The sequence below is a fragment of the Polypterus senegalus genome, chromosome 2 (assembly GCF_016835505.1).
Source record: "Polypterus senegalus isolate Bchr_013 chromosome 2, ASM1683550v1, whole genome shotgun sequence".
NCBI classification, from domain to species: Eukaryota; Metazoa; Chordata; class Cladistia; order Polypteriformes; family Polypteridae; genus Polypterus; species Polypterus senegalus.
The window spans coordinates 272,656,804-272,682,523 of NC_053155.1; the positions used below are offsets into that span (position 1 = coordinate 272,656,804).

Below are 25,720 nucleotides of genomic sequence, written 5' to 3' on the forward strand. Positions count from 1 at the left end.
CCAACTTCCCGTGTAGGTAGAAGGCTGAAATTTGGCAGGCTCATTCCTTACAGCTTACTTACAAAAGCTAAGCAGGTTTCATTTCAAAATTCTATGCGTAACGGTCATAACGGTTGACAACGTTTGCCATGTTATACTTTCTTATTTATGGCCCCATCTTCACGAAATTTGGTAGGCGGCTTCCCTGCGCTAACCAAAATCAATGTACGTACTTATTTCGGTGGTATGATGCCACTGTCGGCCGCCATATTGAAGTTTCCAATGTCACTAATTCTCCAACTTCCCATGTAGGTAGAAGGCTGAAATTTGGCAGGCTCATTCCTTACAGCTTACTTACAAAAGTTAAGCAGGTTTCATTTTGAAATTCTACACGTAACGGTCATAACGGTCGACAACATCCGCCATGTTGAATTTTCTTATTTATGGCCCCATCTTCACGAAATCTGGTAGACGGCTTCCCTGTGCTAACCGAAACCAATGTACGTACTTATTTTGGTGGTATGATGCCTCTGTCGGCCGCCATATTGAACTTTTCAACGGTCTTTGTTACTTATGGGCCCATCTTCAAGAAATTTGGTACGTGGGTTCCCAACGCTAACTGAATCCTACTTACGTACATATATACGTCCATAGCCTGCAGCTCGGTCACCGTGTGAGGAGGTGTTGGGTCCCCTATCCCAGCGCCTCCCACGTTGTTGGCTGCCTGCCTATATAAGAACGTCCGTCGCTCCAGTCTCTACATTCCCTTCCTTGCTTCGCCACGGGATTCACGTCTCCCTGCTGATAACTACAGCCTTTTTATTTAATTCATGGCTTCTCCACTGTTTTATTGTTCATTTATTATGATTATAGTTATTGTGTAAGTATTTTAGACTTACTTTACATTGTTCACGTACCCATTTCCTTGATCATTCCAACCGTACCCCCATTAACATGTCTATCGAGGTGATCACCATCGATCAAAGAACTGTCACTTACCGAGTGGTTTCCATGCCCGGAGATGGCACCTACCTTTTCCATTCTCTTTGTTACATATTGCACGGCCATATCAGACTCACTCTTGATATCCGGAGGAACATTGTGTCTTATGTATTGAATGACTGGGACAGGTTCAAGGTGGTCGACTGATGACGGTACAGGAGATAATTATACTACACAGGAGCATTATAAGAGTGAAATGCTTAAGCCCTTCACCTATGGATCTGCATGTGAGTTGATGGCTGCCACTGAATTGTTCGGTTGTCGCTTTCAAGTGTACTGAAATGGCCAAATATTTTACACCTTTCAACAACCGCCTATGCCTCTTAAACATCTTAGATTCACAGGTGACGATTTCAGTAGTAGACACTTTGATGTTTATGAATGTTTAAACTCTCAAAAGCTCGATGTGAAACTATCAATGAAACCGGTTGTATACTTACAACACTTGACAGATGCCGAATGTCTTTTCAACACAAGTCCTACAAATACTGTCATAATTGAAACAAACCATGAAACTCAAACCGATTATAACAGCAGCAATCCAAGCTGTGAGATTTGAAACAAGATTACTGTTCACATGGCCAACTGTACGTTGCATGCTCAAGAGTAAGCTTAGCGCACAGCTTGGTCATATTACAACCGGAGGGCTGAACTCACAATGTGGTATACAAAGAGATCCTTAACAAATAATTATTGGTATATTTTCCCTCAGTTTAAAAAGGTTTAATTTTCTTCTTAATAAAGAAGAAGCGCGGGTATTTTGCTAATATATATATATATATATATATATATATATATATATATATATATATATATATATATATATATATATATATATATATATACACCCTTTGGGGTGCGAGCAGCTGTTGCTGGGAGTGCCAGAATCCATCGAGGAAGAAAACAGAAAAACATTATTTGTACAAATTCTTAATTTATCTATCCATTCCTAAATAATTAAATGGGCAGCCTATTTCGTAACAGTGCAATACGCTGCTTGTTAAAACGGATGACTTCTGCTCTTACGTGCACGTAGTGTTACGTGAGCATTATGAACTATCGTATCTGTTCAATTTAAATTTTAAATATAAGTAATTTTTATTTAGTCGACAGAAATATCTTTGGTAGGAATGTAAGTTAAATTTAGTCATTATTGCATAAATTTTTCTTCACCATAGAAATGTAAAGACTAAATTCAACTTACATTCCTACCAAAGATATTGCTGTCGACTAAATAGAACCTACTTATATCCAAGTAGAACTTGAAAAGATATATTTTTTCGAATCTGAGCGTGCATTTTAGATCGACTTAACGCGCACTACATCGAGCCCCGTGCTATTGTGCTCTGGCCTGCCTGCCTCAATAAGTCACCATCGCTTCGCTCTTACTTTTTTACCGTTCATTTAATCATGGGCCTCTCTACAGTTTTGTTTATTTTTGGGTTGTAATGTTCATTAAATTTACGTATCATTTGGTCCATTGGTGGACCGTGCATCTCACACCTAGGCCTTCAGTACTGCTCCATCTGAATCAACCCGCCCCTCAAAAACTAATTTATGTTTATAAAAACCATCTTAATATGCAGAAATACAGTATAAAGAGCCGCTTCATCGCAGATAGAAACGCAACACTTTACTCACCAAAAATTTGGATTATTTGTAAACAAAATCCATCCTCCTCTCTTTCCTCAAAAACAGTTCAATCACTCTGTCGTACGGATTATCCCTGTGCCTCAGTTCCATCAAAAAGTCCCTTTCTATCGCCATCGAAGCTAATGCTGAAAATCAAACCTGCGGCTTCTATCCAATCAATGGGTCTGAATACGGTGATGACGCCGTACGCCTGCTACAGGGCCATACTGACACCAACTCAAAATCTGATTGGTTGAAGCAACAGGTTAATCGACATTTATTCTGTGTTAGAGTGCCTGCACAACGGATTGTAAAGTCCTCTCTGCCTGGCAACAAATGATGACTGAAATGTGATTGGTTAAATGCTTTAATACAAAAATGCATGCCTGGAAGCAGCACAACCATCGGAAAAGCTATGAAAGGAAGCGGACAGACTATTTGGAATTATTTAATAAGTATTCATGGACAAAATATAATTAACATCAGTTTGTGATTCAGATATTTTTACTTATGAATATGCTAAGCAGAGTCCTTCACCCGCGAATATTTACCTTATATGGGCAGGCACTCAATTACGTGGAAGGCATGATGACGCGACACACAACTCCGCCTCACACGGCCATCGAGCTGCAGTCTATTCTAGTATATGGACGAAAAAATAGGCTCCAGTTATGACCATTACGCATAGAATTTCGAAATAAAGTCTGCTCAACTTTTGTAAGTAAGCTGTAAGGAATGAGGCTGCCAAATTTCAGCCTTCTACCTACACGGGAAGTTGGAGAATTAGTGATGAGTCAGTCAGTCAGTGAGGGCTTTGCCTTTTATTAGTATAGATTCAAATACAAGGAATCAGAAGCATTCTGTCAACTTCACTTTCTGCAGTTTATGTTGTCATTCACCTTACAACTTATCTTTCACTTCAAAGCACATAAGAGATTTTGCTGAGAAGAACTCAAACAGCATTTAAGTCTTTATTCTTTTGATACCTATCCTCTCTCTTGCCTTAAATTTTCATTTTTCTGTAGCATGCCTTACTGGTATTTATATGGTAGTCACAATTCAGGTTTACTAAATGCAAGCCCACATCTTCTTGCAACAATTTTTGCAGATCTAATTTCCTCCTCCTCTTTTCTGTTTTTGATTAGAAAAAGCAAATCTTAGTTTACAGGGCCTAGAAATAGAATGTAAGAGTTGATTTCCTAATATTTAATGCCATGAAAAATTATTATGCTCTGTCTGATTTCACTATTGTTTCAAACTAGCTATTGAGTCTGTCACAGACATGTAATAGAATAATTAAAACATAATTTACTGTTTGTTGCCCTACATGAAATGTACCTCCAGTGCCATTCTTCTTTATTCATGTGTGTGAATGCATCTTCACTCGTGCTCCCTCTCTTGAACGTTCTTCCTGTAAACCTGCTTTTCAGGATCTTTCATTATTTTCAAGGTGTCTTCCTCACCTCCTGTCTGGTTTTATCCTTGCTGTCTTTGAAGGTGACTTTCTGTTTAAGGCTCATACAACTTTAGTCCTCCACATGCGTCTCACACTCGCAATTCCTCTTTCATTGCATCACCAAAGTCAAACTGACCAATCAGATTGCTCGGAGGGACTGAACACATAGATCTTAATGTTTTATAATACAGTAGATTTTTCAATCAGACCCTGGGAGTTCTAGATATATACAGAGGACAGTCAGAGGAATAAATGGCACATACTAAATGTCATTTCCAATCATTTTAAAATACTTAATTACTGTAAAGCTATGAAAAAGTAAGTTTCTTTCAGCCATGAAAAGCATGCAAAACATACTGTAGGGCCTCGGAGCTCCAATAGTTCTGTCCATGTTGTATTTGGTTTGTTTTTTAAAATTTGTGTCCATCGTGTCAAAATCTGTCAAAAAGAACCCAAGGACAACATCTAGGCATTTTCAGACCACGCATGGCTTTACAAAATTCATTATTTATGACTACACCATCACAAGGACACTGAGCAAAAACTGGATCTATGGCAGTGTAGGAGCATAAAAAAGAACATACATGTGGGTCTCATGTACTAAAACTCACCCAAATGATTCTTGTATTCTGCAAAATGTTCTATTCATAAATAAGACATAAATTGAAATTTTCGATTAACATAGACTTTTTTTCTTGTGGTAAGCCCTGTATAACTACAGTCAGACATGATGCTGGTAGTGTCAGGGCTTGAAGGTGCTTTGCTACATCAGGACTTATAAATCTTTTCATCATTGAAAACATTATGAGACTTTCTCAGAATATGAGGCAGCGTAGGTCATGAGTTGAAGTTGAAAACAATGATGCAAGGCATCTAAACAAGTCTACATCAAGATAGTTGAAGAAAAATGTAAAGTTTAGTAAACCGTTAAACAATTCTGCAGTTAGGAGTAGAGTAAAATTCCTGAAAGGTCACTGATCAACAACTGCAGTTTATTTTTTAATTTATGTTTTTATATAGTTTTTTATTGAGTTCAGTCACAGAGAAAGTGCACAAATACACATTTGCAGTACAATTAATTAAGAGCAAATTGCTAAATTGTGCAACATTTACATACATGGACACACAGACAATATTAAGCACATAGTAAAATATAGACACAGACAATATAAGACTCAATAAAACTGAGATAGAGCCTTTTGACAATAAATGAAAAGAAAACATTCCTGGAGCAAATACCCTCAGGGTGTCCAGAGCTGGTTAGAGGAGTCAAAGCTGCAGTTCGAATGGCCAAATCCAATTGGCTGCCCGACCCTTCCTGGGATTTCTACAATATGATGAGCTGTGGTGAAGGTCATGTAACCAATCATTGAATCCAAGGGAATAAATAATTTTCCACACATTCCATATATTTCTTTAATAAATAAATTAAACAATTATCACAATGTTTTGTTTTTTTTTTCTTAATTCAGGGACATTTGACAAAATATTAGAATTTGGTTGATAGTTTCATCAGACTCTTTCATTCCATGTTTAAGGGTGAATGGCCAATGTATTTATTATTTTGTAGCATTACATTTTTACATACTAATGAAAGTTTCACAGACGGGAAATCAACACCATAAATTCAAATAAACCTCTAAACCTACTTTAATAAAATGTTGTCTTGTTTCATTTCAGACATATATTATTCTTAGGTAGGATTTGGATCCCATCCAGAAAATGAAGGTTATGTAAGGAACAGCACTTGAAAACGCCCAATATATAAATACTGTATGCTAATTCTTGCTATAGTGAGTGAGCCGAGAGAAAAACAGCAGAAGGAGAAAACTGTCTCATTGTCAGTTACATGCACATGCACATACAGTATAATGCCATATACTCAAGGTATAAAGAAAAAAATGAAATATAATCAAATAAGTCTTAGGGGAGTTATTCAGTTATAAACACAATTGAAATCTGAATGTACAATTACAAAAACTAAAATATCTGTGCACAAATGGACTCAATAATGTTATAAAAAATGGCAACAAATCATACATTTCAAAAATTAGCTCAATAGAAATGATATAACTACTTCCCTAATAACGGCAATATAAATAGCAAAAATCCATAAGAATGGTTACATCAGACAAAAGTGACTTACATGATCTTCAAGTTCAATCTTAAACCTAACAGATTTACTTTGTCCGGGAGGTGGTTAGATTGGGCTAATATACAAGTACAAACTTCTATAACCACTATAGCATGGAAACTCCGTATTGTACACTAAGAATTAAAGAAAGTATTACATACCGTAAATCGTTTTAAATGAGCTGAAGCATTGTTAAAGGACCTTTAAAAAGGAAACGGGTAAAGTGGTTATGATCATTCATACCAAATGGTGCACAATACTATCATTTCTGTATCATTTTCTTCCACCACAAGGTTATGAGGATCCAGAGCCTATTCTGTCATCCTTTTGGGGCAATTTAGGAGCCTTTCTGAAATGGGCGAGAAACCATTACAGACATGCTTTTGCATTCACCCCGCTCAATCTGGGCCCACTTTAGGCAATATAATTTTTTTTGAAAAGATGCGAGAACACTGGAATATCCTGTGAAACCCCTCATGGATATGTGGAGATGGTACAAGCTATACAGAGAGTGACAGGGCTGAAAACCTTGGTCCATGCAACTATGAGCAGCACTATCTACAGCTCCGAGGGAATACTAATTCCAAAAATGTTCTGATTGAAAGTATTACAACTTATGGCCTGGCTGCCAAACTTGGTATACATGGGGTGTCACATTTCTTCCAGGTTTTTGCTACAATTAGTTCCTGCTATTTACTTGACTGTAGACATGATAATGTTATTTTTGATAACAATAAATAAATAAAACATAGGCCATCAATTAAAAACTCAAATCCTCTGACCTGTGTCATGTCCCATGCCCAACTGATCCAAATCCAAACCAACCCGGTAAAGTGGCTCATTTGGAATTTCATAGAGAGTGAAATAGATGCCTGGGTAAGGAAATGCATGGACATTGTAAAGAGAAGAATCAGAAGTCAACACTGTGACATGAACCACTGGCCCATCCAATTCTGAACTGGTCGCTGTCTGGACAAGTGCCACTCCTCAATGTTGGGACTGGATAGTCCATTGATCCTTACAGTTAAAATTCAAGCAGAACTAAATTAAAGTAAGTTGTCCAGTCTTACATACTTTCTGTGAATTTCCTGTGGTTTTGTAGAAGGCAAGCCCAGGGAGAATATTCAGTGCATAGGTGTGTAGAGAAAAGTGTAGAGTAGGCCATGATAAATTAAGTAGAAGGAATAGAAGACAGAAAATTAGTATTTGAGGAATAGAAAATAAATATGAAGACAACCGCAACCCATGAGAAAAATGTCCCCTGGTCATTCAATAGACAAAGATAACATTTAAGATCCATAGGCAGAAAGAAAGATGTTTGGAGGGGGTAAGGTAAAACCAACGTCAAAATATAAACTGGGTATGCTAGTAGTTTGGATTTTTAGAAGATATTTCTGAAAATAGTTTTCCATGAAAGAGAGGTTATTGAAAGATAGTCATGCTGCCAAAATGAGTGTTTTGGTAAGTACCTATAAAATGCTATAATTTATAGAACCATGTAAAAAGCTGCAACAATATGCAAAGTCAAATATTGTGAGTCAAAATATTATAAAGGGGACAACATGAAAGTGATGAGGTGCCAATTACCTTATGAACAGATCTAAGATGAAGGTAGAAGAAAAAAGGGGACCTCAGTAATTAGAGTGTTCAGAGCTTGCTATAACCAAAGCCCTCCACAAGTGTCATAATATTTCAACATATCAAGGAAACAAGATGATGTTACCGTCAATACAAAGGAGGGAGCATGTGTGTGCAAAGCACAGAATTCCACATTTCTGATTTGGGATGAGTTGAACTTCAAATGAACAGCATGGAAAATAAGCAGCAACAAGCAAACTTTTAACAAAGTACACCTCCAGTTTAACAATGAAGTTGATTCCAGAGTTTTGTTGGAACACAAGGTAGCCAAATCAAGTGAGAATGATGGGATGGGTAAAGAATGAGAACAACGTAAGAGACAGATTTAGCGTTTTACATAGTGAGTGAATCTAGTGTAGGCAAGGTCAGCAGACTTAAATCTTATTAAGCACAAGATTCATGAAAGCATTTCAATCGAAATGCACAAAATAGTGTTATAAGTTTGCAGGTATAAGATTTGTCTGATTATGAATGCGAGAAAAGACAGTTGAAGTAGGAGGTCAGTGGGAAAATACAGCATAATACAATCTTTTTATTGCTCACTGTTGAAACAAAACATGCCAAACCTGCACTGAATATTTCAGCTTGCAAGTTACGATGAATACAAGTAAGAATAATCACATCATATGTCTTGGAGTTGACAGATGCCAAGGCATCAATGACATAACACATCACAAAATGTAGATACTTCTCTGCACAGCAGGAGTTCAACATCAACTCTCTTGCACCACAGGTAGCCAGATATGCTTACCTCTTGATATTCAGGCCCAGGCACTGAATGTTCCAAGCTGCAACTGATAAAATAGTCACAAGGGCAGGAGGAAAAGGACAAGAAGCAAGACTATAGGAGGTAAATAAGAAAACGGCACAAACTTTATTTGGTTGTGCCTATTGGCAACCCAGGCAATCAAAATATTTATGTGGACTCAACAACATAAGCAACCCTATTCCCAAGAACCCTAGAAGCAATTAGTAATCTACAACCACCCTTGGATTCACTGCATGAAGAAATCCCAGTAATCAGACCGATGCAAGTAACAGCAGAAAATATACAGGTTTCAGACCAACCTACATACATTTTTAATCGGCCCTCATGTTGTTATTGTGCAGTAAGGCACAAATTATGAAGCAAAGTAAAATTTTTAAATCGGACATGGCAGGTAAGTGAAAGCAATAGTAACAGCCATAAATATATAGTGCAAGGAGAATGACAAATCTTCACACCAACAGGCATGCATAGGCCAATCTCCTGAGTGAATGAAGATTTAAGACTTTTTTATATTGATTTAAAAGTGAGGCGTGCTGTGGGAGAACCTTGGACCACAGGAACATGAGCCTTGCAGTGGGAGTTGGTGGCTTGGCATGGAAGGTTGGCTGAACTACCAATTAGGCGCCTCCTTGGCTGCAAGGACCTTTTAGGGTTAAGCTAAGGAGGTGTTTGTTTTAAAGAAGTGCACCAGGACTCATGTCTTTAAGGACAGAAGTTTTAATGGATTATTTATTTGACTGATTTTAACCTCCACCAGAACCTTTTATTTTAAGTATTATTTATTTATTGAAGTGTCAGCACTGTACAATTTTTGAACACTGTTTCGGTTGCGATGGTTTTTCATAAAAGCACTTGTGCACTTTTATGCACCAATCCCTTGCTTGTGTTATGTCTTCATCCACTGGCTCATCCCTCAGGTACGTTATCGTAACAAAATATATTTATTTGAAATTAGTTTGGAAATTTTTGAAATTACTATGCAATATTTTTTCTTCACATGGCTCTGGTTGTATGAACTATTTTCATGTTAATTAGATAAATGTACCTATTTTAAGTCACATGGTATAAAAAATCACTATACTAATATTGAAGACAGAACCACAATTAAGTGTGAAAAAGTCTATGAAGAGTGAATGTTTAACTAAATTAGATTATCTATACTAATAAAAGGCAAAGCCCTCACTCACTCACTCACTCACTCACTCACTGACTCATCACTAATTCTCCAACTTCCCGTGTAGGTAGAAGGCTGAAATTTGGCAGGCTCATTCCTTACAGCTTACTTACAAAAGTTGGGCAGGTTTAATTTAGAAATTCTACGCCTAATGGTCATAACTGGAAGGTATTTTTTTCCATTAACTGTAATGGAGCTGAGCTGGAAAGACGTGGGGGGCGGAGTTTCGAGTGACATCATCACGCCTCCCACGTAATCACGTGAACTGACTGTCAACGCAGTACGTAGAAAACCAGGAAGACCTCCAAAAAGCGCTTAAGAAAACATGCATTATATAATTGAGAAGGCAGCGAAACAATAAGAAGCGAGCGACTGCGCTGACTGCGCTTCTTCTGCCTTAAGTCAAAGTGAGCACTTTTAATTTTTTTCTTCCTCCCCCTGCGCTATAGCCCAGACAAGTGCAAACACGGGACCCCTTTTCTACACCACGGCAAAATAATATTAAGGCGATTCACACTTTCTTTTGAACGTATACGATTATGAGGTCCTCAGCTCGGATTATGAAGACACGCATACGAGTGGAGGACTGACAGTGAGATCACAGCTGATTAATGGCAGGGACGTCTCACCAGTCTACACAAGACCCACCGCGACTGTCCCCAAAAGGCGATCATAACGTCAGCGAACACATCTCTCTATACTATATAAAAGAAAAAGGCAACTTTCCCTTTGTTTACACCTTTTTTCCTTTTATCCCAAACCAAAGCCTTTCTCTCTTAACACTGCAGAGGACACAAAAATAATTTTCTTTAATTGCCGGTAAGGCACATTACCAGGCACATTACCAGAGGCACAAATTTGAACGTTCACATAGAAAATGTAATTTCTATACCACAGCCGTCGTGTAGCGCCTTTCAAAAGGGATTTACTACCGAGAGATGATCCATATACATTTTAGCTGCTGTTAGTTACTTACCTGTTGTGTTACACAGTCTTTAAAATGTAGTTTATATATATACACAAATATATATATACACACACACACATACATACATACACACATATATATAATTTGTGTGTGTGTATGTATGTGTGTGTATATATGATGTAGATAGGTATATATATATATATGTGTATATGTAGATACAGTATGTATATAGATATGTAGATATGAAGATATGTATGTGTATATATATATATGTGTATATATATATATATGTATGTATGTATGTGTGTATGTGTATGTGTGTGTGTGTATATTGTAAGATATGGCCGGCCATGTACCCCGCCAATACCCCCAAGCCGCCAGGTGGAGCCCTCCTTGCAGCATGGAGGTCCCCAGAAGACCAGCAGGGCATTATAGCTGCAGGGAGGACCAAGAATTCTTCATGCCCTATATACCCTGACCGGAAGGAATAAGGACTTGTGGACTGTTATAGTGTCTGACGTGGTGTCTGAGGGTGCAAGGGTGCGAGAAGCATCTTATTCTGTTACACAAATATATATACGGATCGGGAGAGGACTCGGACGAAGAAACCTACAACGAGGTACACACGGGAAGTACCATGAAGGATTCCAGAAAGGTGACGTTCCGTGTCCAGCTGTTTATGACTTCGCCCAAGAAAAGACGGACTTGATTTTTCCGAAGGAGAAAGGGGTGGTGGCGAAGCACTGCTCAACCCAAAAGAAGGTAAGGAGGGCGGAAATGGCTGGTCGATCTGCCGACAAATTAATAAAGGCAGGTCGCAGTCGACCAAAGATGGCGGCCCGGTCCTCGCCTGTAGAGAACTCCAATTCCCAGAAATACATACATTAACTAATTATGCGGGAACTCGAAAAATTAATCGACATATATATAAGCGCGGCGGCGCCTTTTGTGTGTGTGTATGTATGTGTGTGTATATGATGCTTTTAATCCATAGCGGGTAGATAGGTATATATATATATATATGTGTATATGTAGATACAGTATGTATATAGATATGTAGATATGAAGATATGTATGTGTATATATATGTGTATATATATATATATGTATGTATGTATGTGTGTATGTGTAGCTGCAGGAGGACCAAGAATTCTTCATGTGTGTGTGTATATATATATGACAGCAGCAATCCAAGCTGTGAGAAAACAGTAAAAGGAGGCGTGTCAGTGCGTGCGAGAAGGTACATTTTGTGATGCAGCTACCGAAAACAACTTTGTAACGCTGCCACCAAATACACAAAACAATTACTTTGACAATCATGTTACATTATTTTTAAAATGTTTCCTTTTCTTTTTCGTACCTTCTTTAACACACTACTTCTCCGCTGCGAAGCGCGGGTATTCTGCTAGTGACATAATAAACATCATTAGCTGGGAGGTCCTCGTGGCATCATATGGTCCATCAAACAGCAGTTCACTTTGAGCCTCACCAGCTTTCCTTTGTGGCATGCAAAAAAGAGCACTTGTAGAAGCTACTCCTAAGCAGAAACCCCTTCCATCAAGGTGTGTGGCTTGAGGATTGCATTTCTTAGGCAACTAAGAACATAGAGATAAGTTTAAAAGTGTCACTCCAGTTTCAATCGATTACCAATGATATAGCAAGAACAGCAGATAGTTTCAGTAAGTAAGAAGGTGGAAGTAAAGCTAAACAAATTATGATCCATTTGGTATATTTTTACTGCCAGTGTTTCATCTATATTACTAAACGAAGGTTGTATATATGCACGGATGCCTAAGGCCAGCAGCACCGAAAGCGCACACGCACAGCGCCTCAGCGCCCCAGAGTCAAACCCAGCAGTTCCCAGAGTCAGTAGGTGGCACCCAAACAACACAACACAATCTGTAAACTAAACATCAGGTCACAATACAACCGCCGCCCGAACACGAACGCGCACACCACCGCATATACAACCTTCGTTTAGTAATGTAGATCTTCAAGCTGAGATCAGAGGCCAGAAGCAAGCCATGCACAATACAACTGCTGCCCGATTGCGCACACCACCGCATATACAACCTATTGATGTTGACCAGATAAATAACCAAGTGATTGGATTGCTTCCTGAAAAAAGCCACATCTTTCTAAGTACTGACAGTGTTGATTCTGAACATTAGAATATTTAAACACTATTAGCCTGGTCAGATTACCACAACACAATCTTAATCTTAAAGGTGGGACAAAATTACCTATTAAACTTAAGCAACGCCAATTTCTCATTAAGGCTGCATTTGCCATGACAATCAACAAATCCCAAGGACAAACCATGGACAAAGTAGGGATTTACCTATCTGAGCCTGTATTTGGACATGGACAACTTTATGTTTCCTTTTCAAGAATCCAGCGTTTGTGTGACATTAAAGTGAATGTTTTAACTACTCCATACCTGGGAGACCTAATTCAAGGACATGAAACCATCTTTACCAAATATGTTGTTTATAATAAAATTTTTGATTAACTATTTGAAATTTACCATTTTATGAATTTTTTTGTTTCCAATTTACTTTATTTAAACCTTTGCACTCCGATATTTGTTTTACTTATAAGTGCAGCAACTCAAAGACATTTTTGACTTAAATGATATAACAATTACATTTCAATTTTAGTTTTAATAAATTGGTTAATTTTAGTACAAATATATTTATTTAATTAAATGAAAACTTTCCCAGGATGCTCTCACCCTCCATCATTTTTCATCCCTCCAAAGATCGGAGGGAACAGAAAGTGATTGCCATTCTTGGACTTGCGATTCTTTAGAGAATCTGGGTTTTACTGGTAAGAGAGAACCTAATCTAAATGTTTTAAAAAATAAATCCTACCTTGACAATGTTTTCATTTTTATCTTTATCAGGCACATGCAGTTCTTCCAAAAGTGGGATATCCAGATTTTGTAATGAATGACACATATGTGAATGAAGATATTAAAAGAGTAAGTATTGTAGTTAAACTGGAGAAATATACAATTTTTCTATCAACTGAAACAAGTATATATATATTTTTTATTTTAATTACTTTAAGATTTGTTTTCAAGGTAGTGTAGGTACATATGGAAATTATTTTTTAACAAATTATCGATAAAGAAAAATTCTAATAATAATCTGTAAACTAATAAGTACAGTACTACAAATATATACTGGAAAAATTACCATGTGCTTTTTCTTGGATGTATTATGCACATAATTAATACTTATTTACATTAGAATGTGTGTGGCTTTGTGCTTCTCTACAAAATCAGTTCCACAAGAATTATTTTCATCAATTGCTTTAATCCATCAAAAGGTCTGTGAAATGCAATTGTCCATCCATCATCCAACCCGCTATATCCTAACTACAGGGTCATGGGGGTCTGCTGGAGCAAATCCCAGCCAACATAGGGCATAAGGCAGGAAACAAACCCCGGGCAGGGTGCCAGCCCACTGCAGAGCACTAACACACCAGGGACAATTTAAAATCGCCAATGCACCTAACCTGCATGTCTTTGGACTGTGGGAGGAAACCGGAGTACCTAGAGGAAACCCACACAAACACGGGGAGAACATACAAACTCCACGCAGGGAGGACCCAGGAAGCGAACCCAGGTCTCCTAACTGCGAGGCGGCAGCGCTACCCACTGCACCACTTTGCTGCCAAAATGTAATTGTTGTAAAGTTTATTCAGTATTCATATTTGTCCATCTTTCTGTCTACATGAAACAATGCCTCATAGGTAGACCATAAACGAAAACTGAAAATATTATCAGCAGTCGTGAAAACATATTACATTGCATTATTTATTTAAAAAAAAGGGAAATACAGTTTCTTGATGTAGAAATACAGAGATTCAGTATCTGGCATAAGCAGTTTCAGTTACTTCCTACAAGTGATGGGGACCTTTACCCACACATCCATACTGAATTGCTTCAGTTGCTTTCTTGCATGTATAGTCAGCTTCATATATTTCCTACTGTGTGTCATTGTTTGTTTAAGTTTGCTCCAGAGTTTGGATCATTGGACCTTTAGAAGTTGTACAGTCGCAAGGCAATGGAGATGTGAGACATCAAGCCAGGATCCTACCATTGAACCTCCTAAGGACAGATTTTGCTGTGTTCTTGGGGGGAAAAAAAAGGTTTAGCCACAGGCTGTGGAACGGTTATCTCTCTGACTTGTTATGGATATATGCAGGGTTATGGAAATTTTCATTACAGTCTACATTTGTTTTAGTAAATTTTATATGTCCATACACCCTGGATTATCTTGTGCAAGTGATTTTTCTGTTCTGTTAAGATTATATAGTTTCAAAACTCATCTTTTGTATAATTTGTTATGTGTACTAGTGAAGTGAGTATTGTATCCAGTATTCAGTACTGTGGGTGGAGAAACCCACCCAAAATGGTCATCTGCCAATGGAAAATCAGTAAAAACAAGATTTCAGGTTGCTTTGCCATCCTTGCATATCTAGATACACACCCTAGGATGACTTCCTAGTAGTACCAATGATGTTCTTGGCATTTAGTTGTATCTGCTTAAATAGGGGCTAAGATTCCACACATTGCTTTTGTTTAATCTCCTATCTGTAATTTTCATGTAAATGAGATCAAAATGAACCTAAAGCCTGTGAGGTGTCCAATTACAGATCAGTTGGTTGCACTTCTGCTGTTTTCTGAATGAAATTGTCCTTCTTTCAGTCTCATCTGCAATATCACTTATGGTTTTACGGTTCTTTTGTAGAGCAAGATTGGTTTAATTTCTGGAGGTAAGGATGGAAAAGATGCAGAGTGAGAGGTTTGAAAGAGTGGTGAGGCAGAACAAAGGGAAGCTTCAGTGGTAGCAGTCCTATGGACATTATATCTTTAATGGGTGTTAAAATGGGACTTGCGTCTTTCTTGAAGCTTTTGTTTTATTGGTTGCTTCCATTCTCACTCCTGGTCATGCATATTGTGCAGCAATCAACAGAATCTCAGGTACAAATGGCTGATATGTAGTCAGAGTTGCTTGCTTGACTTATTTCTTTAATGTAATTAGGCATATGTTGGAGCTGCTGCTATAGGTTTGAACGAGTGACTTTAGGTTTACAAAAGTATTATGGGATTTCTGTGGCATATTAAGTAATAAGTTCTCTCTCACACCAAGAAAATAAAATATAATTACATTAAAATGCAATTTCATTGTGCAAATGTTGATGAGACCTCCTTATAGATGTTACATTAGCTACAATAGAAGGGTGCTTGCTTTATCCTCATAAATAATTTTTGACATTTTTATGGTTACATGGTGAAATTAACTTTATGTTATTGAGGTGATTATTATCCTCTAAAATTAAATGGAATTAATGAGAAGATCACCAGAAGGCTGGCTTTCATGTCTCAATATTCAAAAAGATAATACATTTCATTTACTATTTTTAATTAATGGCCTCTGATTTTCTTAATAAAATTAGCATAACATTGTTAAGCCCACTTAATACAATTCAGTGTCACATGATCCAGAGCCTATCCCTAGGATCTCTGGGCACAAGGCAGGAAACGGAACAGGACTGGGCAGAAGGGCATCACATCCTGCCCTGAACCAAATGCAGCTGGGTTGGTGTTTGACTCTCTGTGAGCTTATATAGAAAAGGCAGATTCAGAGAATGGATGAAAGGATGGCATTCACAAACTTTCCTTTACTTAGTTATTCGTCTAATCATGTAATTATGTATAAATTTATTTGATGTTAAAGCTGACTAAGACAATCTAAGCCAGTTTTGTTTTTTTCTACAAGGTGGCAAAGATCTGCCAGTTAATTGCTGTGAATCAATCCATAGGCTCCATTTTCTGAGCCCACTTTCTCCAGTACATAAATTACTTTATGTATTATACAGTAATAATATAAGACAATTATTACTGGCAATGACTTTAACCAGTATTATAAAACCTTTTGTTGTAAATGTTTATAGATTTTAATTCCTAAACTAAACTTTATACATTTTGTTTTTTCTCTGCAGCTGAGCTTTTCAGATTCAGATTATTTTGGCAATGTACTGCAAACCCTTCGATTTGCTGCACAGTCTGATTTCAGCTGGCTTCGCAAGACTGTGCAAAGGACTCAGTAAGTTTGTTGTGCTCCCCAATTCTAGAGAGTCTGAGATTTCATTAATGATCTGAAATGGAAATATTGTTCTGTGTAATCATATTCACTAGTTATCTAGGCCCCCAGCAGTTACAACAATAATAATCATATATAGTAATTGTCATACCAGTGTTGGGACAGCTGAAGAGGACAGGTTTTTACTAAAATTTACCTGAGGGGTAAGAAGAAATAAATTTATATTGTAACTAGTAAAGTCAACCAATAGTTTTCTTATGAGTGCTTGACGCAGACAGCAAGTATTTAAAATTACCTTCTACCTTATGTAAAGTAACATGATTGATTGACACATTGCATTGGACTGAAAAACAAGTCGGGCTACAGTTGAAAAAGTTCACTATGGATAAGTTAACTTTCCAAACAAAACCTCCTTATGTGTAAAAATTTAAATTAATGTGTTTTATACCAAAAAAGGATTTAGTTCCACTGTACAATATATTGTGCAATATTTTTTTACTACTGATTGAAAGGCAGCTCTTAAGCACACATATATGGCAACAGCAAGAGTACTATGTGAGCTTCTTACTACTTTAGCTTTACCAAACTCTATGCTGACAGCTTTGCCATAAAAAAGTATTTTCCATAGCCATATGCACAAATTTAGCACTTCTCAAATTTTATTTAACACTGGGCTAGAATGAGCTCCTATAATACAGTATATTCATGGGTCAGAAAACGGAGCATTAATTTAGTGTTTTCCCATTACAAATCTTTATTAAGATACATGTAGAGTTTCTAAATATGTGTAATCCCAACAAAATATTAGAACTGCTTGTTTTAATGACCCCAGACATTCACAGCAAGGAGTGATGGTAGAGCATGACTTATGCAGAGGCCTTAGGGCTGTGCAGGGGCTAGGGGTGACCAACCCCATGTGGGGCTGATTACATCAAACACTGTTACCGGTATCTGCGGACTGTATAAACTTGCACGCACATTTAATAAAAATAATGTTAACATACACTGGATTTTCTCATTACAGTATTTTGCTAAATTTTACAAGATAACACACTGACTTTATCAAAATATAACTTGAGAATATAACTTGACAAATCCGCTCCGCTTGAACGGGACACACAGACCTCAAAACCTTGGCCCCCTTAGGCACGGGGCCTGGGGAGGCTGCCCCCTTGCAACACCCAAACACTGCTCTTGGACATATGGAATGCATTTTGTTTCTCAGTTGTCTTGTTTGTGGATCGGTAAATCTATGATATGCAGGTTGCAGCTGGTTTAAAATGCTGCTGCTCTTTTTTGGTTGGAGAAAAAAGTTTGCCTCGGTATCTCCAATTTATAAAAACAAAGATTCAGACTCATAGGACAAATGATACAACCAATCGATCAATCGCTAAATAAATAAATGTATATTGTGCAAATATTTCAGAATGAACTTAACATGGAGAGAAAGCATTGGATTTCCTGATTATAGAGGGCAGAAAAGAACCCCAGAGACACTTCTTTGTGTATCATGGTGGAAGAGAGAGCACCTTCTGGAGGGAATGGAGGGGATTTTTTAATTATGGCTTTCAACTTTGCCACCATCATATTTTACACAACAGCTTCCAGTGTGTCCAGGATGTGCCCTGTGATGGAGCAGGCTTTCCTGATAGGTTAGTCCAGACACAGTGCTTCTTTTGAGCTCAGGTTGCTATCCCTTAAGACTGCCAGGTAGAGCACCACAGTGGCTACTATGGGCTGATAGAATATTTAGAGCTTCTTGTTGCACACATCAAAAGACCCGAGTTTCCTTAGGAAGTACAGTCTTCTATGGCCCTTCTTGTAAACAGACACTGTGTTTTCAGACAAATTCAGTTTGTTGTTTATGTGATCCCCCAGGTACTTGTAGTTCTGTACCACTACTTCCATGTTCTCCCACTGATGGTGACTGGTCTCAGATACTCCTTGGCATGCCAGACGTCCACCACCAGCTCTTTTGTCTTGCTGATGTTGAGTTGCTGATTGTTGTCCCTGCACCACAAGATGAAGTCCTCCACAACCTTCCTGTACTATGACACATCCCCATTATTAATGCAGCCTATGATGAAGGAGCCATCTGAAAACTTCTTTAGATGGCATATGCTGGTATTGTGGTGGAAGTCTGTTGTTTAGAAGATAACAGTAAGGGAGACAGGACAGTTCCCTGAGGTACACTAGTATTACACGCCACCATTTCTGACACATAGTCTCTCAGCCTCACAAACTGCTTTCTGTTGGTCAGGTAGTCCATGATCCATGAGATTGTGGGTCATCAAGATTCAAACCCTTGAGCTTTTTTCCCAGTTGACCAGGCAGAATGGTGTTAAAGGCAAAAAAAAAATATCAAGAACATTATCCTGACTGTTCAAGTGGGAGCAGGCTCTGTGCCTGATACATAAACTGCAGAGGATCAATATGTTCTGAAATCAGGGGTCATAGCTGTTTTAGGACCAGCCTTTCAAGTGTCTTTATGATGTATGAAGTAGGAAGAACTGGTCTGAAGTCCTTGGGATCACTGTAATGCCTTTTTATGGCATTGGGACCACTGAGGATATTTTCTGGAGCTGGGGAACCTTCTGCAAATTCAGGGAAAGATGGAACAGGTGCTGAAGATCCCGACAGATGTGTCTGGCTCATGTTTGCAGGACCATGGAACTAAAATCATCCGACCCTGAAGCTTTGTTTATTCAAAGTTTTCCCGGCTCTCTCCTCACTTGATCAGCAAAAACACACAGTACACATAGTGGAAGAGGGCTGGAGGCCTCAGGTATATTGTCATTATAGGGAAAGGTTGTGTATCAGCATATCTTGACTCTAATGAACACAGCCCTACTTGGCAAAGGAATCCTGAACTTCTAAATGACTGTGTAGTGTGCTGTAGAAATTTGCACATGCAGTTTATAGAATTATTTCAAAGACCATTGGATTGTCTTCTTAATAGATTATCTTTGATTGGCATTAACCGCACTCCACTAGATTGGTTTAGATCCTACCTCTTAGGCCGCATTCAGTTCATTCACCTTAAAACTTTTATATCCCAACCCACCACTGTTACTTCAGGTGTGCCCCAGGAATCTGTCCTGTGACCCTTCCTTTTCATTATTTACCTCCTTCCCCTTGGCAATATCTTTCGTAAATATAACAATAGCTTCCACTGTTACGCTGATGACACCCATCACTGTACCTCACTAGCAAACCTACTTTTTTCTTCCTCTCTTATTGATTGCATAACAGAAATTAAATCCTGGTTTTCTTCAAACTTTCTTAAATTAAATAGTGACAAAACTGAGGTTCTCCTAATTGGTATAAAAATCAACATTATCCAAAACTGATAATTTTTCATTTGTTATTGATAATTCCTCTGTCTCCCCTTCCCCACATGTTAAGAGTCTGGGTGTCATCCTTGATAGTACTTTTCAGTCCTACATCAATAACATCTCCCGGTCTGCATATTTCCACTTGCGTAACATTAATCGTATTCACCCCTCCATCACTCCCCACACCACTGCTATTCTTGTTCATAGCCTTGTCACCTCCCATTTGGATTATTGCAATTTCCTTTTCTTTGGTCTTTCTCGCACATCTCTTTATAAGCTTCAACTGGTCCAGAATTCAGCAGCTCGAATCATTAGTACAACATCCTCTGTTCACTATATCACTCCCATCTTGCAGCAGCTTCACTGGCTTCTGGTTAAGTTGCATTGAATTCAAAATTCTTCTGTTAACTTTCAAGGCTATCCACAACTTTGTTTGTCTGACCTCCTCTATGTTGCCATTCCCTTCCGCACCCTTAGATCCTCTACTTCCATCCACTTGACTATCCTCTTCATCCGTCTTACACCATGGGGAGCAGAGCATTCAGTTGCTCTGCTCCTCAGCTCTGGAACTCATTTCCTTCCGAGCTTAGAAACATTGATTCATTCTCACTTTTCAAATCTAAACTTAAAACTCATTTGTAAATGACTTCTTTTTCTCTTTGACTATAATTTCTCTGTCTGATTTAAATTTTTGTATTTTTAGTTTTGCTTATAATTTGTGTTTTATCTGTTGTTCGGTGAGTGTTTATAAAGGCACCTATGAATAAATAAAATGTATTATTATTTTTGTTTTAGATTATGTGTGGGGCCTTTTTCTAAAATACTGAACAACTTTAACTGGGCATAGAAGGGCAGATTCTTTTTCAGTTTAGATATGTTTACTGTTCTATGTACAGAGTACTATGGGATTCTTGCTTATATCGTGTTAATGACCAACTATTGAGTAGCCTTAGGAAATTGGTGAAAAAAATGCCTCCAAATCTGGCACTAATTCTGTTTGTCTTTCTAAGGTAGGGTGTAATATATTTTCTGTATGCCTTGAACTTTGAGAATTGAATGACAAATCAAAAGTGGTGCCTTATCAGGGTTTTGGAGGTTTTAGGAGTGTTTTTGTAATTTTTTTTTAATTTGATTTCCTTGCTTAGAGCTTCCCTTGTTTTCTTAACCTTGGCTGTAATTTGTCCCTAACTTTTGATTTTATATCCTATCTTCCTGACTCTTCCATACAGCTACAGTATACCCCATTTATAGTTTTTGATATGGACAGGAGGACATTCCATCTCAGTTTCCAGTGTTCCTAAACCCAGATTAGATTAGAAAATCACAATCAAATTAAATCAATTTAAATTTTATTTATCACAAAAAATGTTACATAGTATAATATGTAGTGAAATGCTGATTTGTGAACTCCAACGCTGTGCATTAGAAGAATATAAAAAGACAGTAAGTAATAAATGCTCAATTTTTTAAATATCAAAAAATATCAATATGCATAATGACAGCATTACATTAATATTATAAAAATTACCAGTGCTAACAGTAGCTGCGTGTTTGTAAGGTGGGTTCAAGCACAGGTAAACGCATGCTAAAAGAAATCTCTCAGTCCAAAAGTTCATTTTAAAATATGTAATGAAAATTCAAAGCAAATAATCCACACAAGAATAAAGAAAAAAGATTGTTACACACGTAGAATAAAAGGCAAAAAATTAGAAAAAAATTTAACTTCTCTAAACTTAGCTTTTCTTGTAAAACTTTAGTTGTTTCTATACTTAAAGATGCTTTACTTCTTTTTTCTGTACTCTTTAAATGTATGGTGCTGCAAATTCAGTAAAGGACATCGTCTTTCATGTTACTTGGCATGTAAGGCACGCAAGGCATGGTTTAAAATCATGTACCCTCAACGCCTTACACATGGCAAGGCAGGTCACTACTGAGTATAATGTATAGTCAGAGAGATTAGAAATAGTCAGAATATACCAATTCAATTCAGCTTGTGGGGGTTGTAAGAACCTCCCACAGACTATGCATTAATACATGCATGTCAAAAATGTGGCCCCATAACAAATCCTAGTTAGCACTGAACTTGTACAAAATGATTACTATCTTTTGTGATCGAATCATTTCTGCCTTCTGACAAAAGCGCGTTTTTCCCATGGCATTACGGTATCAGAAACGTCATCTGTTAGTATAGCCACGAGCCTTGACCAAAGTTAATAAGCCGCAACGTCACAACTGAAGTGCTAAGCTGCAGCAGTGGGCAACAGGCAGCAGGCGCAGCCTTAGGCATGTGCAAACTGTGCACCTGCACAGGACCGCCACACCAATATATATTGAATATAAAACAGAATGAGAAAATAACGACAGCTGACGGCAATGTGGCCGAAAAACATTGTGTTCTTCTTACGTTCTGCCGTAATGAGAATATCATGGGCCGCCACTTGGTTTTTAAGTTACGGACACGCGCATATAGCAGCGTGTCATGAGCACGAGGCGGCTATGCAGTGTCCGCAATGGACGTGGCCATCCGTCGTGCATAAGATACCATATTGACTTTGGCAGGCGAAGGGGCCACCGATTCTTTCTCTGCCCACGGCCGCCACAAACCTAGAGCTGCCCTGCTAGGTTACACTACTGGCTGGGCTGCTGAGACTGGCCGCTGAGCAGAACTGACCATCACAAGTAGTAATAGCTCGCATATTTTTCACGTTTTTTTGCTCTAGTTTTATGTAATTTTGTGCTAGTATTGTAACGAACAGAAGTTGGTGAGTTGTTTATTAACATATTTTTGTGATTTTGAGTTTGTAAGATTAGTGAAGGTCAGGTAGCTTTTTGCATATCGGCTTATTTTACAATATAAACTTTGAAGTAAACTTAGTAAAGTAAAATTAGATTTTTGGAGCATTTGTTTTCCAACTTGAATTACTCTGCAATGAATTCAGTGAGCGTTTTTGTGATTTCAGCTCACACGAACAGGACTTTGCGCTGTTCTCTTACAACGTTGACAATGCCCCTGAGAATATTCAAATGGAATTGATTGAACTGCAGTCAGATTCTATTCTGAAGGCAAAATACAACGAAGTTGGTGTGCCAGGCTTCTATGCTTACCTGCCACCCTCATATGTGCAGATCCATAAGTTGGCATCGAGAGTACTGTCTATGTTCGGAAGCACTTACCTTTGTGAACAATTGTTTTCATTAATGAAAGCTACCAAAACCCCACATCGCTTAAGACTTACTGTCAAGCACCTTTCATCCCTCATAAAAGTTGCAGCTGCACAAGATTTCAAGCCTGATATTGACAAACTGGTTACTAACAAGAGATGCCAAGTGTCGGGACAAAAGAAGTACAGTATATCTCACAATGTAAGACTCCTACATAAGCAATGAATATAATGTAATAATATAAGGACCTAGCTAAAAGGCTAAGACTCTAATTGTACGCTGTTGTATGGAGAGTGTTTGGAAATAAATTGCTTTACTTTAAACTTTAAGTGTTACATTTTTTAAAGTTTTCAGTATTGGAAAGCAAGCTTTGTATAAAATTATAATAGTATTTGTTACAGTGCGGCCCACTGACGCACGTATGGCAGTCAAAGCAGCCCACCAATGGTAGTGAGTTTGACATGCCTGCACTAATATACAGGCAAACATTTAATATAACTTAAATAACTAGCAAATGGCTCTTACGCTAACATTTGCAGTTCACCACACAATGTGTATGTCTCTATAATAAGCCATTTGGTATGGGATTCGAAAAAGCAGTGTTAATGTTTGTGATACACCATCTATTGAAATGACAAATGCAGTGCATTTTATTGCTAAAATTGTGATGTGCCATCTCTTGAAATGACAGAGACATAGCAAAAAGATGGACACACATATAGACACACTGATTTTTATCCTTTTATTATGGTGCATAATAAATAAATAACATAGGAGAATTAACAATCAATAATGACCCAGGATAATTTCTAAAGATCTTGAACACCTACAGTTATACTATAAAAACGCCACAACAGCCATCAAGAAACACTGCAGAAAAGAACAAAAATAAATAAATCTAGATCAGGGTCACAGGTGGGCTGGAGCCTAACCCAACTGGCATAGGGCGCAAGACAGGAAGAAACCCTGGACAGGGCACCAGTCCATCACAGGGTGAACATGCACACACACACAAAAAGCTCACACTAGGGCCAATGTGGCATCGCCAATGACCTGACCTAACTTAAGCAAACGTAAATGTAATGCATTACTACACTCTGCTGTCTCAGACAGCTGTCAGTCCAGCTAAGTATACTCCTTTCACATACCGTAGCTGAGTAAATCTATACTAATAAAAGGCAAAGCCCTCACTGACTGACTGACTCATTCACTGACTTACTCACTCACTCACTCACTGACTCATCACTAATTCTCCAACTTCCCGTGTAGGTAGAAGGCTGAAATTTGGCAGGCTCATTCCTTACAGCTTCCTTACAAAAGTTGGGCAGGTTTCATTTCGAAATTCTACGCATAATGGTCATAACAGGAAGCGATTTTTCTCCATTTACTGTAATGGAGTTGAGCGTGAAAGCCGTGGGGGCGGAGTTTCGTGTGGCATCATCACGCCTCCCACGTAATCACGTGAACTGACTTTTAACGCAGTACGTAGAAAACCAGGAAGAGCTCCAAAACGCGCTGAAGAAAACATGCATTATATAATTGAGAAGGCAGCGAAACAATAGGAAGCGAGCAAATGATATATATACAACCATATTCATGAGTGCTGCTACTTTGGAAACAAAGCACGGTGTAAACATAAAATTTAAATTAAGTTCATAGACAGGCTGCCGCTGGCGTGCATGCCCACGGGTAATGCGGGATACAAGTTTAATGAGAGGACGCAGGATATAAACGAGAGTTTTATATAATTGTTATTAATGGCCCGGGGATATGAAGCGCTGGCAACACAATAAACTACAGATCCCATAATGCAGTGGTTCAGCTGCCTTGCCGAACAATTACCGCATTAATCAAGTCTAGCTTATGATGCTGCAAGTTATTGCGAAGCTAGCCCACACGATGCTGAAAAGAAAAGTTGATTCTGAAAATAGAGCCCTTAAAAACCGATGGGAGGCTGAGTATATGTTTACTGACATTGCCGGTAAACACGTGTGTCTCATTTGTGGAGCTAATGTGGCTGTAATTACAGAATTTAATCTAAGACGGCACTATGAGACAAAACATCATGATAACTTGAAAGACCTGAATGCAATGCAGAAGATATAGAAAGCAGAAGAGTTAAAGAAGAATCCAGCTAGGGTTACCACTTTTAATACAAAAAATAAGGGACGCACACTTTGCAGACTCTACTTAAAAGACCCGCCCTCCTCACTGGACAGTTAAAAAGACCAATCAAACTAACGATGACATCAAGTATTACCCAATCAAAAGTAGTAAAGGAGGCATCTTCATAAAATGCGTGTGGGATGATTTGCATGAGACGATGCTTTAAAAAAAATGATAAAAAAAATACGGAACAAAACCCATCCCGTATTGATTCAAAACGGGACGCACA

General features: G+C 38.1%; 1 protein-coding gene across 1 annotated transcript in view; it reads left to right on the forward strand.

Annotated features, from left to right (window-relative positions):
- Positions 1-25,720, forward strand: part of phex (phosphate regulating endopeptidase homolog, X-linked) — a 265,482-nt gene that overhangs the window by 177,733 nt on the left and 62,029 nt on the right. The window contains exons 13-14 of the mRNA XM_039745579.1: positions 13,618-13,695; positions 16,728-16,831. Coding sequence (XP_039601513.1) covers positions 13,618-13,695; positions 16,728-16,831 — 182 coding nt within the window. The remainder of the gene's footprint in view (positions 1-13,617; positions 13,696-16,727; positions 16,832-25,720) is intronic.